This window comes from Triturus cristatus, chromosome 10 (genome assembly GCF_964204655.1).
Source record: "Triturus cristatus chromosome 10, aTriCri1.1, whole genome shotgun sequence".
In the NCBI taxonomy this organism is placed as follows: domain Eukaryota; kingdom Metazoa; phylum Chordata; class Amphibia; order Caudata; family Salamandridae; genus Triturus; species Triturus cristatus.
This window is the reverse complement of record NC_140593.1, coordinates 757,966,852-757,980,881: the sequence shown is the minus strand read 5'-3', so window position 1 is coordinate 757,980,881 and position 14,030 is coordinate 757,966,852. Positions and strand designations below refer to the sequence as shown.

At 46.4% G+C, this 14,030-nt stretch overlaps 1 protein-coding gene across 2 annotated transcripts in view; it reads right to left on the bottom strand.

Moving 5' to 3' along the window:
* PARN (poly(A)-specific ribonuclease) overlaps positions 1-14,030 on the bottom strand; it is an 806,720-nt gene that overhangs the window by 661,700 nt on the left and 130,990 nt on the right. For both annotated transcript variants that reach the window (XM_085628287.1, XM_085628288.1), the window contains exon 12: positions 2,655-2,711. In XM_085628287.1, the coding sequence (XP_085484413.1) occupies positions 2,655-2,711 (57 nt within the window). The remainder of the gene's footprint in view (positions 1-2,654; positions 2,712-14,030) is intronic.

The following is a 14,030-nucleotide window of genomic DNA, read 5'->3' as shown; positions in this document are numbered from 1 at the left end:
AGCTAATCAGAGAGCCACACTGAAGAACTGGACAAAATTCCAGACAAAGGGAGGGGAAACAGGTAGGTTCAGGGTGGTAAAGTCTCAGTCCATGTGAGGGCAGGGTAGCTGTTGAGTTTGTAGGTTTCAGGGGACCGGAAGTTCCAAGATGGGGATGGTGGACTCTTGCATTCAAGATTGGGTAAGGTGAAACGTTACATCCAGGATAGAAAAAAAAAGTGATTTTTAGATCTTTGCATTACAAAGATTGACTGTTAGATCCAAGAGAAAAAAAGGAGAACCAGCAGGTGCAGGAGACAGTATGAGAACTATTATATCAATAAGAGGCAAGGAGGGCAAGTTGGTTGATCAATGTAAGTGGTGTGGGAGTGGTAATTCGGGGAATGGGCTGTTAAGGGAACAGGAGGCGGAAACGGATACGGTTATGTATTAACATGCAATATATTTCTCCAAGGACATTTTTTTTTATAAAAAATTGGTTTTCTGTGACAGGCTTTTTTGCATAATACCTACAACTCAGACAACATTGTATGCCAACATGAAAGCAAGATTGCAATACTATTTTCAGACATTATATTCAGAGAAGAGATTAGTCATGCTAACAAAACAGAAAACTGAAAACTTTCTCTCAAAGCTGCTGGGATACATGCAGTTATTTTTGCTACAAGGCCATCTTGCTTAGTACTAATCAAACTTGGCAGAAATAGAAATGGCTATATTTGCCTGTATTCAGTGTGCTTCTGTAACAGATGCATTGCTAGTGTTCTGGAGCAAATATATAACACACGGCAGGAGTGTCCTCTCTCTCCATACAGGATAATTTGGAGGAGAAAGTATAAAAGGATGTGAGAAGTTAAGAGTCGCACATGAGGACTGATTGCTAAGGAGGGCACGCGGAAGTGTAGTTATCAGACTGCAGACCCACCTAGCTTTACAAGTTATGCAGGGACGACGACACTGTTCAGTGAAGAAATAATAAGGAATAACCATTCAGCCAACATAGCAATCATAAAACTTCATAAGTAGATATTAGGCAGGAACCAGACTAACTGAATAGAAAATGACGAACGTGCGCTAAAATATGTTTGCGGTTCTCCCAATGTTAATTTTCTTACATATTAAGACAACTGAGGTTATACTGTTTAGCTTCAGTCTGATACACAAGACTTATTGAATAATAAATAATTGTATATTCTTTATTCTCGAGAAATAAACCAAGAATAATTTAAAGGAGGAAAATGGCCTTCATGTCTAGAAGGGCCACAAATTAATTTTGTAAATATTGATCTAAGACCAGATTATTCTTGAAATAATTATATTACTCAATATTGCGGGCCATTAGAATTTGATGTGTTTTAAGTCTGATTGTATTTTATATTTTTAAACTGATGTTTTATCTTTTATGGTCTTTAAAAATTGACGGATGTAACCATGGAAATGCTTTTAAGATATTGGATATCGAAATAAAGCTACTTTGAATATTGAATATTCATTGTATAACTTAAAATACCAACAACTGCGCATTTACTATTTCTAGGGGTAATGGGGGAGTCCATGTAGAGGAGAGTGAGAAACTGGCCAGTTCTCATTTTCTCAGAATAGGCAGAGTGCAGTATTCCTTTTAGGGTTTAGGAGATCTACATGGAGGTGACCATCATCCCCAAGATGTAGAGTTCACAGCACTTGAAGCATGGTATTGTGTTTATACACTCAAAATGGTCAAATTAAATTGGACTTTAATGCATTTTTAAGTGTTAACAGGCAATCGTGCTGTTTTGCCCAAAGATGTTCTGAAAAGATGGACCAATACGCTTCTCAGATACCACTGCTGCACCATAGCTATGGAGCTGCATTAAGGCATCCTATTTGCCTACTTTCCTCATCTCCACCATTTCCTAGAGAGCCCCAGTCTTCTTAAATCAACAATATACAGTTCACATATCTTGAATTGTGGCCCCTAGGTATTCACATTTAAGTCATTATGGCCAAATGACTCCTTTAAGTCATCTTGGGAGAGTCGGTGCACACAGCCACTAGCCACTGTGTCAAATTCTATAAGTCGTTTCTAAAGGGACTGTCCCTTGCTGCTCCCGAATTGATTTGACAATGCACGCACTGCCGCCACAATATCTGGAGCTGCTATTTCATAGATATAGGTACATTTCACAGGTACCTTGCTGTGCTTTGATGTTTTTATTCAAAACATTCTTGCTATTCATAAACTGTACTAAATACATATTTTAAGATAAGGTGAGAATAATGGGCAACATGAATACCATAAGACACCCCCACCACTGGCAAAGCCAACAGCCTTGGCCTGCATTTTTAATTATAAAGCTTTGCCCCTTGGCAAATACTTGCTTTGTATATATGTATATATAAAACCAGTATGTAATTAATAGGGGGTAGACCCCTGAAAATCCCTTTTAACAGTTTGCTACTCCCTTTTCCATTATCCCCAGCACTATTTACTTCACCTCATAACAGTAATAGTTTACTATTTCCTATATTTTTTGCCATTCCAAATTAATTACCCTGAGATTTATGTTCCCCAATATAACTAAACTGAAAATAACATGCCAATGGAGTAGGGTCCTGACTATCTGCAAATGCACATCAGCACCACATCAAGTACAATATAAAAAAGTACTTACAGAATTTGAAATAGCGTGGATTACTCTGGAAAATCCTACAGCATTATCCAGCTCCTCCTGAAATGCACAGCATAAAAAAAATGAAATAAAAAAGGACAATCAAGACAACTTCATAAACTGAAAATGTACAACTTTTGAAATGTTTAGTAAAGCAAACAGTGAAAAAACTACTACATTGGTGTTAACCTTACCACAGATATTAGGCTTAATGCAGTATTTGGGAGCATGGCTAATGAAATATTAATGAGAAGTCAAATCGAAGTTGAAATGTTTTTTTGTTTAAGATTGTTTTAGTTACATAACCAACATAAGAGTAAAAAATAAAAATACAGATTTCAACAACTGAACTCTAATATATAATGAATCTGTGCAGCCAAAATGCTAGTACACTTAAGCCATCTTGATCCATCAAAATGCTTTAGGAAATAGTCACCCTGGAGGTGCAAAAAAATGCTATGCAGAATTGAAAACCACTTTGTGCTTGCCAGAGCAAGTACTATAAGTCATTCTTTAATCCTGCATTAATCGGTTCAAATTATTCTCTTAAAAAAAAAAAAAATGGGGAGGGTAAAAATATTAGCTATGCCAAAAGTCGACTGCTTGAGTTTGCAAAAGTACCTGCAAAAGGGGAAATTGAGAAAAGTAGAGAAGTGAGGTGCTTACTATAGATAGACAAAAAACTGTTCATTTTATGTCCTCGGGAACAAAAACAATTATAGCAATTGGTGCACAAGACAAGTACAGAAAGCAAATAGCCTTCCCTTGTGTGTGCACCTAATTTTGTTTGTACATTTAAAAATCAAATAGGTGCTGTGAGACGTTGGCCTGGCATATGCTGGTCACTAGTTATAGTGGCCACCTTGCACCAGTCCAATTCGACTCTTATGGTAGATAGGTTTAAGACAATTTTTTAAAGAAAGCTATCCTAGTGGTAGCTGTGGAGAGCAGCCTTCAGGCTAAGTCTCTGAGGAATGTAAAGCAGCTTGTTTTACCTTATAATCTCTTGAATTACCAAATGAACAGGACACCACACAGGTATATATATCAAATATATATGTATTTATTTCTAGACACACTCTACTAATCTCTTTATGATATTAGAAGCCAGGTAAACATTCAAATGTCAACAGTTTAAATTAAGCACAAATATGGCTGGAGCCCTAGGGGCGTACCAGACCATATACTAAAAAAATGGGTTAACAAAGTCGACTTGCAAAATGACAAAGCCTAGGGCCTTGGGAATCGCTGGGGCTTCACTACTGCAGTGTTAGCAGGTAAGTAACAAGCCCACGGGAGACGCGTGCAGTGTCTAAACACAGCTGCGGGTTTCCTATAGGTTACAATGGAGCAAGTCGCTGTTTGTATTTTAAAGGTTTAGGGCACTTCGAAGAAGTCAACAAGCAAGCCACTTACAAGGTAAGTATTTCGAGGGCCAACACACACTTGGGCACCGGAGTGCACGAGTTACCTCACCCAGGGAAGCCGGGTGCATAGGTGTCTTTTGGTATCGGGTCGCGATGCTGTTTTCAATGGAGACCAATGAAGACTTGCTGCTTGAGACGACAGAAGAGGTGTCCGCTGGAATCCGAAGGTGGATTGAAGATGAAGAGGACCTGAAAATTGAAGGGACAGTGTTCAAAGTCACTTGCCAGTGACCGGTGGCCAGCAAGATGGATGACCACAGATGTCGCGTCACTTCAGGTCGTCGATGGTGTTTTGTCTCTTCGCTCACGAGGTCCAGGAGGGATCGACGATGATCAGCAGCTGGATTCGGAGTGTCCCACGACGTCTGCAGCTGATGACTGTGTCAGCAACCGGATTGGAGCCAACAAGCCTTGCCAACTGCAAGTCTCGTGTGGACTGAAGATAGTCGGTGATGCAGACCAGCACGGTCTGATGGACTTCCCCAGCGAGGGTAAGTGAGGCCAGGCCCGGAGCAACCAGGAGAGCCCTTGGAATCGTTGAGAAAGTCTTCGGGAGACCTACTAGCCAACGGGCAAGTGATCGCGAAGACGCCGCCACAGGAAAAGTTTCACAGGAGCCCACGGTCACTTGGGACAGGGTAGGCCGCTGATTTTTGGATCAAGACCTGCTAGGGACGTGGGCCACAAATGGTCCAAAGCACAAGTTCGTGGAACGTTGTTTAGGGTTTGCACTCTAAATCAGTGCACGGTTCCCAGGTATTGCAGTTCGTCACTCGTGGGGTCCAGATGCCACAGCTTCGCTGGGGACTCAAAATGTCCGTCGAGAGGTCAGGAAATCCGCTTCTGGGGCCGCAGGGACTTCGGCGGGAGCAGTGAAGTTTGCAACCGTTGTTGGTGCCTGCGAAGCAGGGGAGTCACTCCTTGACTCCAAGGGAGATTCTTCAGTCTTCCAAAGGTAGTGGAACGTCGAAGGGCCAGGATTCTTCTTTGTAGAGCGTCGTCCAAGGTTATCTGAATTGCATTGGCAACGCTTGCTATCTTATAGTGAAGATAGGGGAGGGACTAGCTCTATGACCACTCCTCTAGGAGGGTCAGGGTAGTGGGTGGTTACACCCACTTCCCTTTGTCCAGTTTCGCGCCAGAGATGGGGCAGGTAGCCCCTGAACCGGTTTGCGCTGGCATATGCACAGAGGAGCCTACTGCTCCCCCAGTGCAGGACTTCAAAGCACTCTAAGAGTGCACCCACCCAGCCCCAATACACTAAATCCTGTCTGGGAGGTGGTGACACCTCCCTGTGACAGGATGCCTTTTTTTGGGCTTCCTCCACTGCGAGTTTCGGTCAGCAGCAGGAGGGCAGCCCAGTGCCTGTGCTGGTGGCATCCATTTTGTGATGCCAGGGCTCTTGGAGATTTCTACTGTTTAGTACAGTGGGTACATGTCATCCCCTCTAGAAGGGTGGGATCATACTCCCACACCAGTTACTGGTGTGGGGGTATGATTCCAAGTTGTTTGACACCAAACACAACATGTTTTGATGCAGTCATTCCAAAGTTAGCATTTATCGCAAGGTTATAATGCACTTAAGAGTATATGGTTTAACCGCATCCACAAACAGCAGCAGAGAATAGAATAGACTCTGCCAGCTGCAGAGAGGTCCTGCTCATGCAGAAGCACCACCTAACATAGTAAACCAAGCACCCTGCCCTCAGGATTGATAGGGCCTGCAATAGGGGCGGCTGATAGGTTTATGTGTGTGTGTATGGTGAGATATAGGAACCTATATCTCAGTGAGGAGTGCTAACACTACCTCACACAGGCTGCAGTAGCAGGCCTGTGGTGTCAGATTGAGAATGCTTCCCAGGGGTGGCATAATACATGCTGCAGCCCCTGGTAGGCCGGTGAAGTACCAATGCCCTAGGTACCTAAGGTACCATATACTAGGGTCTCATAAGGTACCACAGTATCCAATCACTAGTGCATCTAATATGCACACCAATCATTTAAGGGAGTAAGCAGATAGGCTGGGGTCCTGGATAGCAGGATCCCAGCCAGACTAGTCAAAAACCATTCAAACACCAGGAAAAAAATGGGGGCAACCATATAGTCAGATTCCACCTTCCTACAGGTGCTCAATGCACCATTGCTCAAGTTACTGAGTTGCATCAGTAATAGGCTTGTAAAAATATCAAGTTTTGCAGTACAGCCTGATTTTTGCAGAGTAATCCACAATCATTCTCAATCTGCTAATAAAAACAACTACATTCAAGCCATATGGTATTGCTATCTGCCTGCAGCAAATGGAGGCGTCTGTTGGATTAAATACTAATTTGAAGGGCAAAAGTCAATGTGGTGTAGGAAGTATGCCGTAATGGCTGGCTTGAATAACTTGAAGAAGAATCTGACATGCTGACATTTTCTTGTACAGCTCCCCTAGTTCTCAAAATCAAAAACATCACTTTTGACTAAATACCTGCTTATCACTTTACTCATTCAAGCAAACATCAAAATTAAAGAAGTGACAATAAAATCATTACAATGCTGTGTAGGGGGCATGGCCAAGATAGCGGCGGAGTAAACCATGTCATCTGCTCCTCTGCTGCCTGGGCCATTCACACCTGCAGGTAATGGTGCCCCTGGGCCAGCGACCTCCGTGTAGCCCATCTCTCATGCTGCGGTAGCAGCCCAGCTCCTATCGACAGACTGCTTCCGGCACCTGAAGTAATCTGGGCACAGCGTGACGGCCCAGATAACCGGCCGCCAGGCAGGTAAGATTGTGGCCTCCTGAACCGTGGGGCTACAGTCCATGCAGCACCGCCTTCCACGGCAGCAACGACATTCTGGGCTGCCTCTTCAGCGCCCCTTTGGGTCCAGACAGTAAGCACATTACCCTGATTTGGGCCCCTCTTCCACACACCCATAACCAGCAAGTGGCGGCCTTAGATGGGAGTAAATGGCGCATTCCTGATCAGGGAGCCTGACTCCTGTCTGCATAGCGCCCTGATGTGATGGAGCTGGATCTTCTGTGTGGCACTCTGAAATGCATCTTTGTGACTGAACAGAGCCTCCCTGGCGCGAGTGGACACAGCATTGAACGCACTGACCCCAGCCCTACCAAGCCTTAAAGAGGGCCTTCCTGCATCAAGGGAGCTGCGTAGATCCCCAGCACGTTCCTTGAGGCGGCTGGCGCCGGGGTCCTGGTGTGGCGCTTGAGGCCTAGGCCTGGTGACCAGAATGCCACTGGACCTACGCATTTTCTCAGCTCACGACCTTGAATATGGCCAGCAAGTGGGGCGGAACTCCCAGTCACTCAACGTAGGATCCTCCCTGGAAATGGCTGCATCTTCCTGGGGGTCGGCCGGATACAGACACTCGCCTGCTGAGCCTGACGCAATGAGTACCAGGCCTGGGGGGAATTACACCCGGCGCTGGGCCTGGGGCGCGTTGGAGTGGCGCGGGTGGGTTCGGAGTGCGTTCTGTGGGCCCCTGCTGTTCCCCCCCCACCCCCCCGCTCCTACGCCAGGCTTCTGCTCAAAGGCTGGCGACAACAGTTTCAATCCACTCGGACTCTAGCCCTCTAGAGACTGCAGAGGGACTATCTTGTCGTTGGGGAGACCTTTAAGGATGCGAGCTGAGCAAAATGCTCCACTCCCTGTACGGCCGCTCCATACCTCGCACTCAACCAGGTAGGGCAGCAGCACTAGGCAAAAGGGTCTGGGCCTGCTAGGTACTTAGCTGGTCCACTGCTCCCCCGTGCCATATCTCTACACCTACCAGGGGTCTGCCCGTTGGCAGTGGGTGAGGCTCACTGTGTACTTGAGCCTCTGAGAGCTTGCTGGAATGAGGACCTGTCACCGGAGAGGCCTACTAAACAGCAAAGTTAGCCAGCCATCACAAGTAGACCAGAGACATTTAGCATGTCCCCACCTCCACAGGTCATGGTAACAGCAAGGGGCAAGCGTGACTAGTCAGTGTGGGATATGCTCACCCGGTCCGCACCGGCTGCCTCCAAAGACCCAGCTCTGCCCTCGCAGCAAACCCCACAGTTGGACTCGGAATAAACGCCTGATTCAGAGCAGGACCTGGTGAACAGAGCTTTCTAAGGCTTCCTGTTCAAATCCCTCATGGTGAACATTCAAGATCTCAAAAGAGGTCTCACGGGACCTGCAGTAAGTGAGAAAGGACCTTTCTTTGGTGAGTGAATGGGTTTCCTCTTTGGAGATTGCAGGAAGTGAAGAAGTGGAGATGCTGAGAAAGGAGGTCATACAACTTCACAAACAGCACAAAGAACTCCGGGCCCAAGCGGAGAACCTTGGGAATAGATTCTGCCATAATAGCATTCACCTCAGGGGGATCCAGTGGGTTACGAGGGCCCTGACATCAAGGGTTGTGTACAGGAACTGTTTTGCTCAATCCTGGGATGAGCCGAAGACTCTGAACTGCAGCTTGATAGGGTACATCAAGTACACTGGAGGTTCCAACACCAAACCACCGGACTTCCTGGCATGCGTACATGACTAACAGATCAGAGAAGACATCATGAGGAACGCAAGGGCCAAAAAAAGTATCCACTTCTGTGATCATCAAATCTGGATCTCCCAAGACATCTCGCTCCTCACCCTTCAATGAGTTCAACCCAGTCACTGAATTTTTGCATGCTAACTAGGTGTACTATCGATGGGGTACCCTTTTTGACTGGATCTTTAATGGGAGGGTCAACTAGCAACCTAAAACACTAAGAGAAGCCTGCCTCATTCTTGATTTGCCGGGAGACCCCTCTATCCTTTCCAGGCCTGGCTCTCCCAGGGGCTCCCCACACAAGCACCGCACTGGCAATAAGCTGGCAGAAGCAAGAAGCTCTACACCCTGATCCAAAAAAGCATGCTCAGGAGTGCCTGGTGGTCTTGGACAGTCTAGCATTCAGAGCCAGCAAGTCAAGTGCGCGATCAAGGACTCGAGCCACAGCTGCATGGATTCCTCTCGTAACATGCGTCTTGTAACATACAAGGGTCTGCCCATCTTGCTTAGGTCTGTGGCGGAGGTGAGTTCACTGAATCAGTACACCTTCTAAAGAATGCACCTTGCTCAACCGATCGGTCCATGTCCACCTTACGACCTTCCATTCTTCATGGACTTGGCAAAGTTACAGCTTTACAACCAATGTTGATGGGGTTTTGTTATTATTTGCTCTTACTCCTTCACATCTCCCGGCCTATTGATATCTGTCCAAGGGTCAGGGGATCCAAGTGCCCGCTCTTGTACCAACCCTCTATCCTCCATGACTAATAACCAAGGAGGGGCGGGCTCCAGATCTCGCCTCTTACCCATGTTCCTGGAGCTTACGGTGACATACCTAAATGTACGAGGCCTAAACAACCCAACAAAATGAGACGCTGCCCCATCTCTTAGAACACTTCGGCAGTGATGTATGTCTCCTACAGGAGACTCACCTACTCCCCAAAGATAAACAAAGGATGAAGTGTACTGGTCCCTCCCCCCTCCGATACTGGTCCTCAGGCCCTGCGAAGAAAGGAAGGGGTGTTGATCTTGCTCTCCGGGGACTTCAAGTGAGAGGTCCAGAGCAAATTGGCAGAAATTAAGGGGAGGTTCCTTGCCCAACGCTTGAATCTGGGCAACTTTTACTTTACACTTGCTTCCATCTACGCACCCAACGATCACCAGGAGACTTTTATCAAGGCAGCCCTCACATCTGTCTTGTAATCTCCTGATGTTGCCATATTGGTGGGTGTAGACTTGAACCGAGTTATAGACACTAAACGTTGGCCAATCCAGTGCCTTTTCGACCCAGGGCCTCCGGTGGTTAGCCAATTGTGACCTAGGGGACGTCTGGCATCTTTATCACACTAAAATGCAGGAAGACATACTACTTCGTGGCCCACAGAACCAATGCCCGCCTCAACCTCTAGCATCCCAGACGGTTCAGGCCCTTGTTCAAGAAAGAGGTCGATATTGCCACCATGTCTGTATCTGATCATGCCCCTCCTCTCTATGGTGTTAAAAGTGAATCATCAGCAGACTGGCGGCACAGGGTTAGCCTCCTCCAATCCAAATGTAACATAGGAGCTCTGCGAAAGGTGATCAGTAACCATCTCTGGGATGACACAGGAGAGACGTCAAACTTCCTTATGGGAGACTTTGAAGCTAGTGGTCCGAGGGAAGTTGGTTGTTATCTCGACAGCTGTTAATAGTCGCTGGAAAGAAATCAGTGACCTTCGAGCAGAAGGTGCTAGAGCTAGGGGCCATACATAAGCGTACTGGGGCCCCAAAGGTGTAGAGGGGATTGGAAAGGGTGTCTCTGCTCCTCAAGCGCCTGGCCCTTGAAAGGGCATAATACGCAATGGCACGACTAAAACATACACTTTACCTAGGAAGCAATCGATACGGCCAGATGTTGGCCAGCAGGCTTCGGGCCAAAACCCAGAAAGAATCAAAGTGATACCTACCAATTCGAGCACCAAAGTGGGCGGGGACATTCAAATCGTAGCAATCTTCCAAGATGTCTACAGTATACCATACAAACCGCCCGGGGTTAAGCTGTCGACCCTGCGGGATACCTGAGAGTGACACCCGACTTTCACCACACGATGCTGAGAGTTTGGAAGGACCGATCAGGATAAAACAGGTAATTTCAGCCATTGCCAGCCTGAAACCCATGAAGGCTCCCAGGCCCGATGGTTATAAAATTTTCTGCCTAGATCTGGCCCCACTGCTCACGTGCCTCTAACTTGTTTGCTGATACTAGATCCATCAACGACACGATGTTGGAGGCTTACATCTCTGCTATCCCACAACCTGGCAAAGACTCTTCTGTGTATGGGTCTTATAGACCTATATCACTATTAAATATAGATGCAAAACTATTTACCAGCATCTTGGCCCACTGCCTCAATCTCCTCATGCCTGACCTGATTGATCCTGAGCTGGCGGGCTTTAATCCCCAATGCGGGGATAGTAGCACACAAATTCTTCATCTGAAGGATAAGACCCAACAATCCCAGAGGGAGGCCCTTTTTTTTTCAATCAATGCTGAAAAGGAGTTTTATAGGGTACAGCAGCCATATCTCTGAGACTCTGAAGCAATTCGGCCTCAGATAGATTGTGGCTCTGGGTCGCAGTGTCTACATTGCCCCACAGGTGTCATTGAGAGTCAACAGCACCTATCCTGACCCTTCCCCATCCAGAGAAGCACAAGACATGGGTGCCAACTCACCCCCCTCTTATTTGCCCTATACATGGAACCCCTGGCAAGAAAGACTTTGGGTCAATCCAGCTATTACAGGATTTCACTTTGGCGGTGATTGCCACCTCATCAGCCTATATGCCGATGTGATTATTGCCCTCGCTAATACAGAGTAGTCCCTCTCTGCTATTGTAGCAGAACTTCATTTATTCGGGGAACTGTTGGGGTTTATGGTTAATATGCAAAAATCTCAAATCCTAAACCTATCGCTTGCTCAGTCCCAGGAAGGCTACCTCCACTCATTGCTCCTTTCTGAATGGGCAGGGGAGTGCATATCTTATCAAGCTGGCCTGCTTGGTGGCCAAGGCAGCAACACAACTATGCTGCCATCACTTCACAGGTCATGTCACACCTGGCTCAATGGCAAAGCCTGCAGCTGTCTTAGCTGGGTAGTATAGCGGCTGTTAAAATTACAGTCCTCCCTCATATTCACTACGTCTTTCAGGTCCTTACACTGTCTCCGCCAACACACACATGGTGCCTGCAGCTAGGGATGAACACGTTCATCTGGGGCGGGAAGAAACCGAATCTCTACATGCAGCTACTCTATCGCATGACAAGAGGGTGGCCTTGCAGTACCCATAATCGTACGTTATTTCCTACAGTTTCTGGTGGAATGATGCCGACCAGACTCCGAGAAACATTGGTGCTTTATGGACTAGGCAGTGGAGGGCTTTCACATATGGAAAAGGACCTGGCTCCACCGCAAATATTTAGCGCGGGGTCTCTATTCTTCCCCAGTGACTGACTCTGCATTCAGAGTCTGGGACGCAGAGGTGGCCAAGGCGGACTGACTTCCTTCCCTAAAGACACCAATATTAGCTAACCCTGACTTTACCCCAGGGATGCACCAACAAGGGGTTTTGACACTAGGGGGAGTGAGGCTACAAGCGCATAGCCTGCCTGTTTGATACACACTGGATAAACCCATTTAATCAACTGAAGGCTGATTAGGACCTAGAAGAGGGATATTGCATCCAATATTTATAGATCCAGCACTGGGTGCTGCAGCCCACCGTTAGACCTTGCGCATAGCATATCCTTACGCCTTGTGAAAAATATGGAGACCTATGCTCTACTGGGTTGGTGACACCACTGGCCAGGACAGCAGGGTAGAAGAGGTGGATGGCTGAACTGGGTAGAGCCCTATCCATCATGGAGTGAAAGGACATCTACTATTGGGCCCACATACTTTCCACATAAAGCAAGCACATGCACGGCATATAAAATAGTCTCTTACTGGTACTTTACACCAGCAATGCTCCACACATGGCTGCCTAGAGTGCCGGAAAGATTGCTGGAAGGCATGCGGGGGATGGGCACTCTGGTCTACCTTCTCGGCACTGCCGAAAGCTAGCCTGATTTTGGTATTATATTCTAGATGACAGATAAGGCCTTCAATACCATGATCCCCAGATTCCTGGCTTACACTATCCTAGGGCTTCCCAATCCTTTGACCTACCCCTTGCACTCCCTGAGGTGGGATATAAATGGCATTGGCTATAGTGACTGCCTACCAGGTCCTTCTCACAGAATGGAGTACCAATAGGGTCCCTGACAACACAGCATCGCTCCATAAACTATGGTTCATTCCAGGGATGGAAAAACTCTCCCTAGCGGTTGACTCCAAAGGTGAAGCATACCCTGACCTGTGGGTGCCTGCCATTCATCAACATCCAGTCCCCCGAATTCAAGGAGCTGACCAGTCAGTTACCTAAAACTGCTGTGCTGGCTTCCCATGACAGGGACACCTGAAAGTCCATCCTGGCTCAAAGCACTACATACCAATAAAAACTCTCCCAGGCCCAAAACCTGAGCCAATAGTCTGTACTCAAAGGTCACTGCAACTAACTCTTTCGAAGGAGTTGGGGGGGGGAGGGGGGGGGCATGTTGACGGGATGTTAGTATTGTTCTGATTTAAAATGTGCCATAAAATACTGCAAGCCCCAGATCTGTAGTCGGACAGCTGTGTAAAGTTTGATACTAGCTGTGCATTGGTGACGCTGCAGACCCCAGGGTTGCAGGCGGACAGTCGTGTAAACTAATGTTCTACTCTGGCCATAAATAAACAGAACCGATCCAAAAAAACACATGTAAAAGGCAGGATGCTGTGCTATTTGTCCTGCAAAACTACAATATTATGCAATGTAAAAAGTTACTATTGTTATGTTCCTACACCAAATATTCACTGCAATGGAGCAGGTCTGGTCCTCCTAATTGGGTCCAACATGAAGCGGGTATGGTTTTCATTTAACTATTTTTGTTCTTATTGTGCTCGTCTTTTTTCTTTTACAAAAACAAAGGATTATGGTTAGAGGGAGACTACTCGGGTCAACTTGGGGCTACAGTTTTTAAATTGGCTTTCGTCAAAAAGGCAAACAAAATACACATTTTAGAGATAAAACAGACCTGTGCACAATTCTACTTATTTAACGTGATACATATGGATATTTTCTTTTTTTAAATTTATTTGAGGCTGATTTAAATTGGAACTCTTATACTTTCAAATTTAAAAAGTTGGATCGTATTGTGTCTTGTGTCCTTGCTGCAGGGACACTGGGCATCCAGTGATATTTTAATTGCAGCTTCTAGAAAAAGCCTGCTTAAACATTGCGTACACATGTATGGAGGTTTCGGGTCTTGAATGAGGACTCAAATGACCGGTTTGCTATTTGGCTAGGAGGTAACACTAAG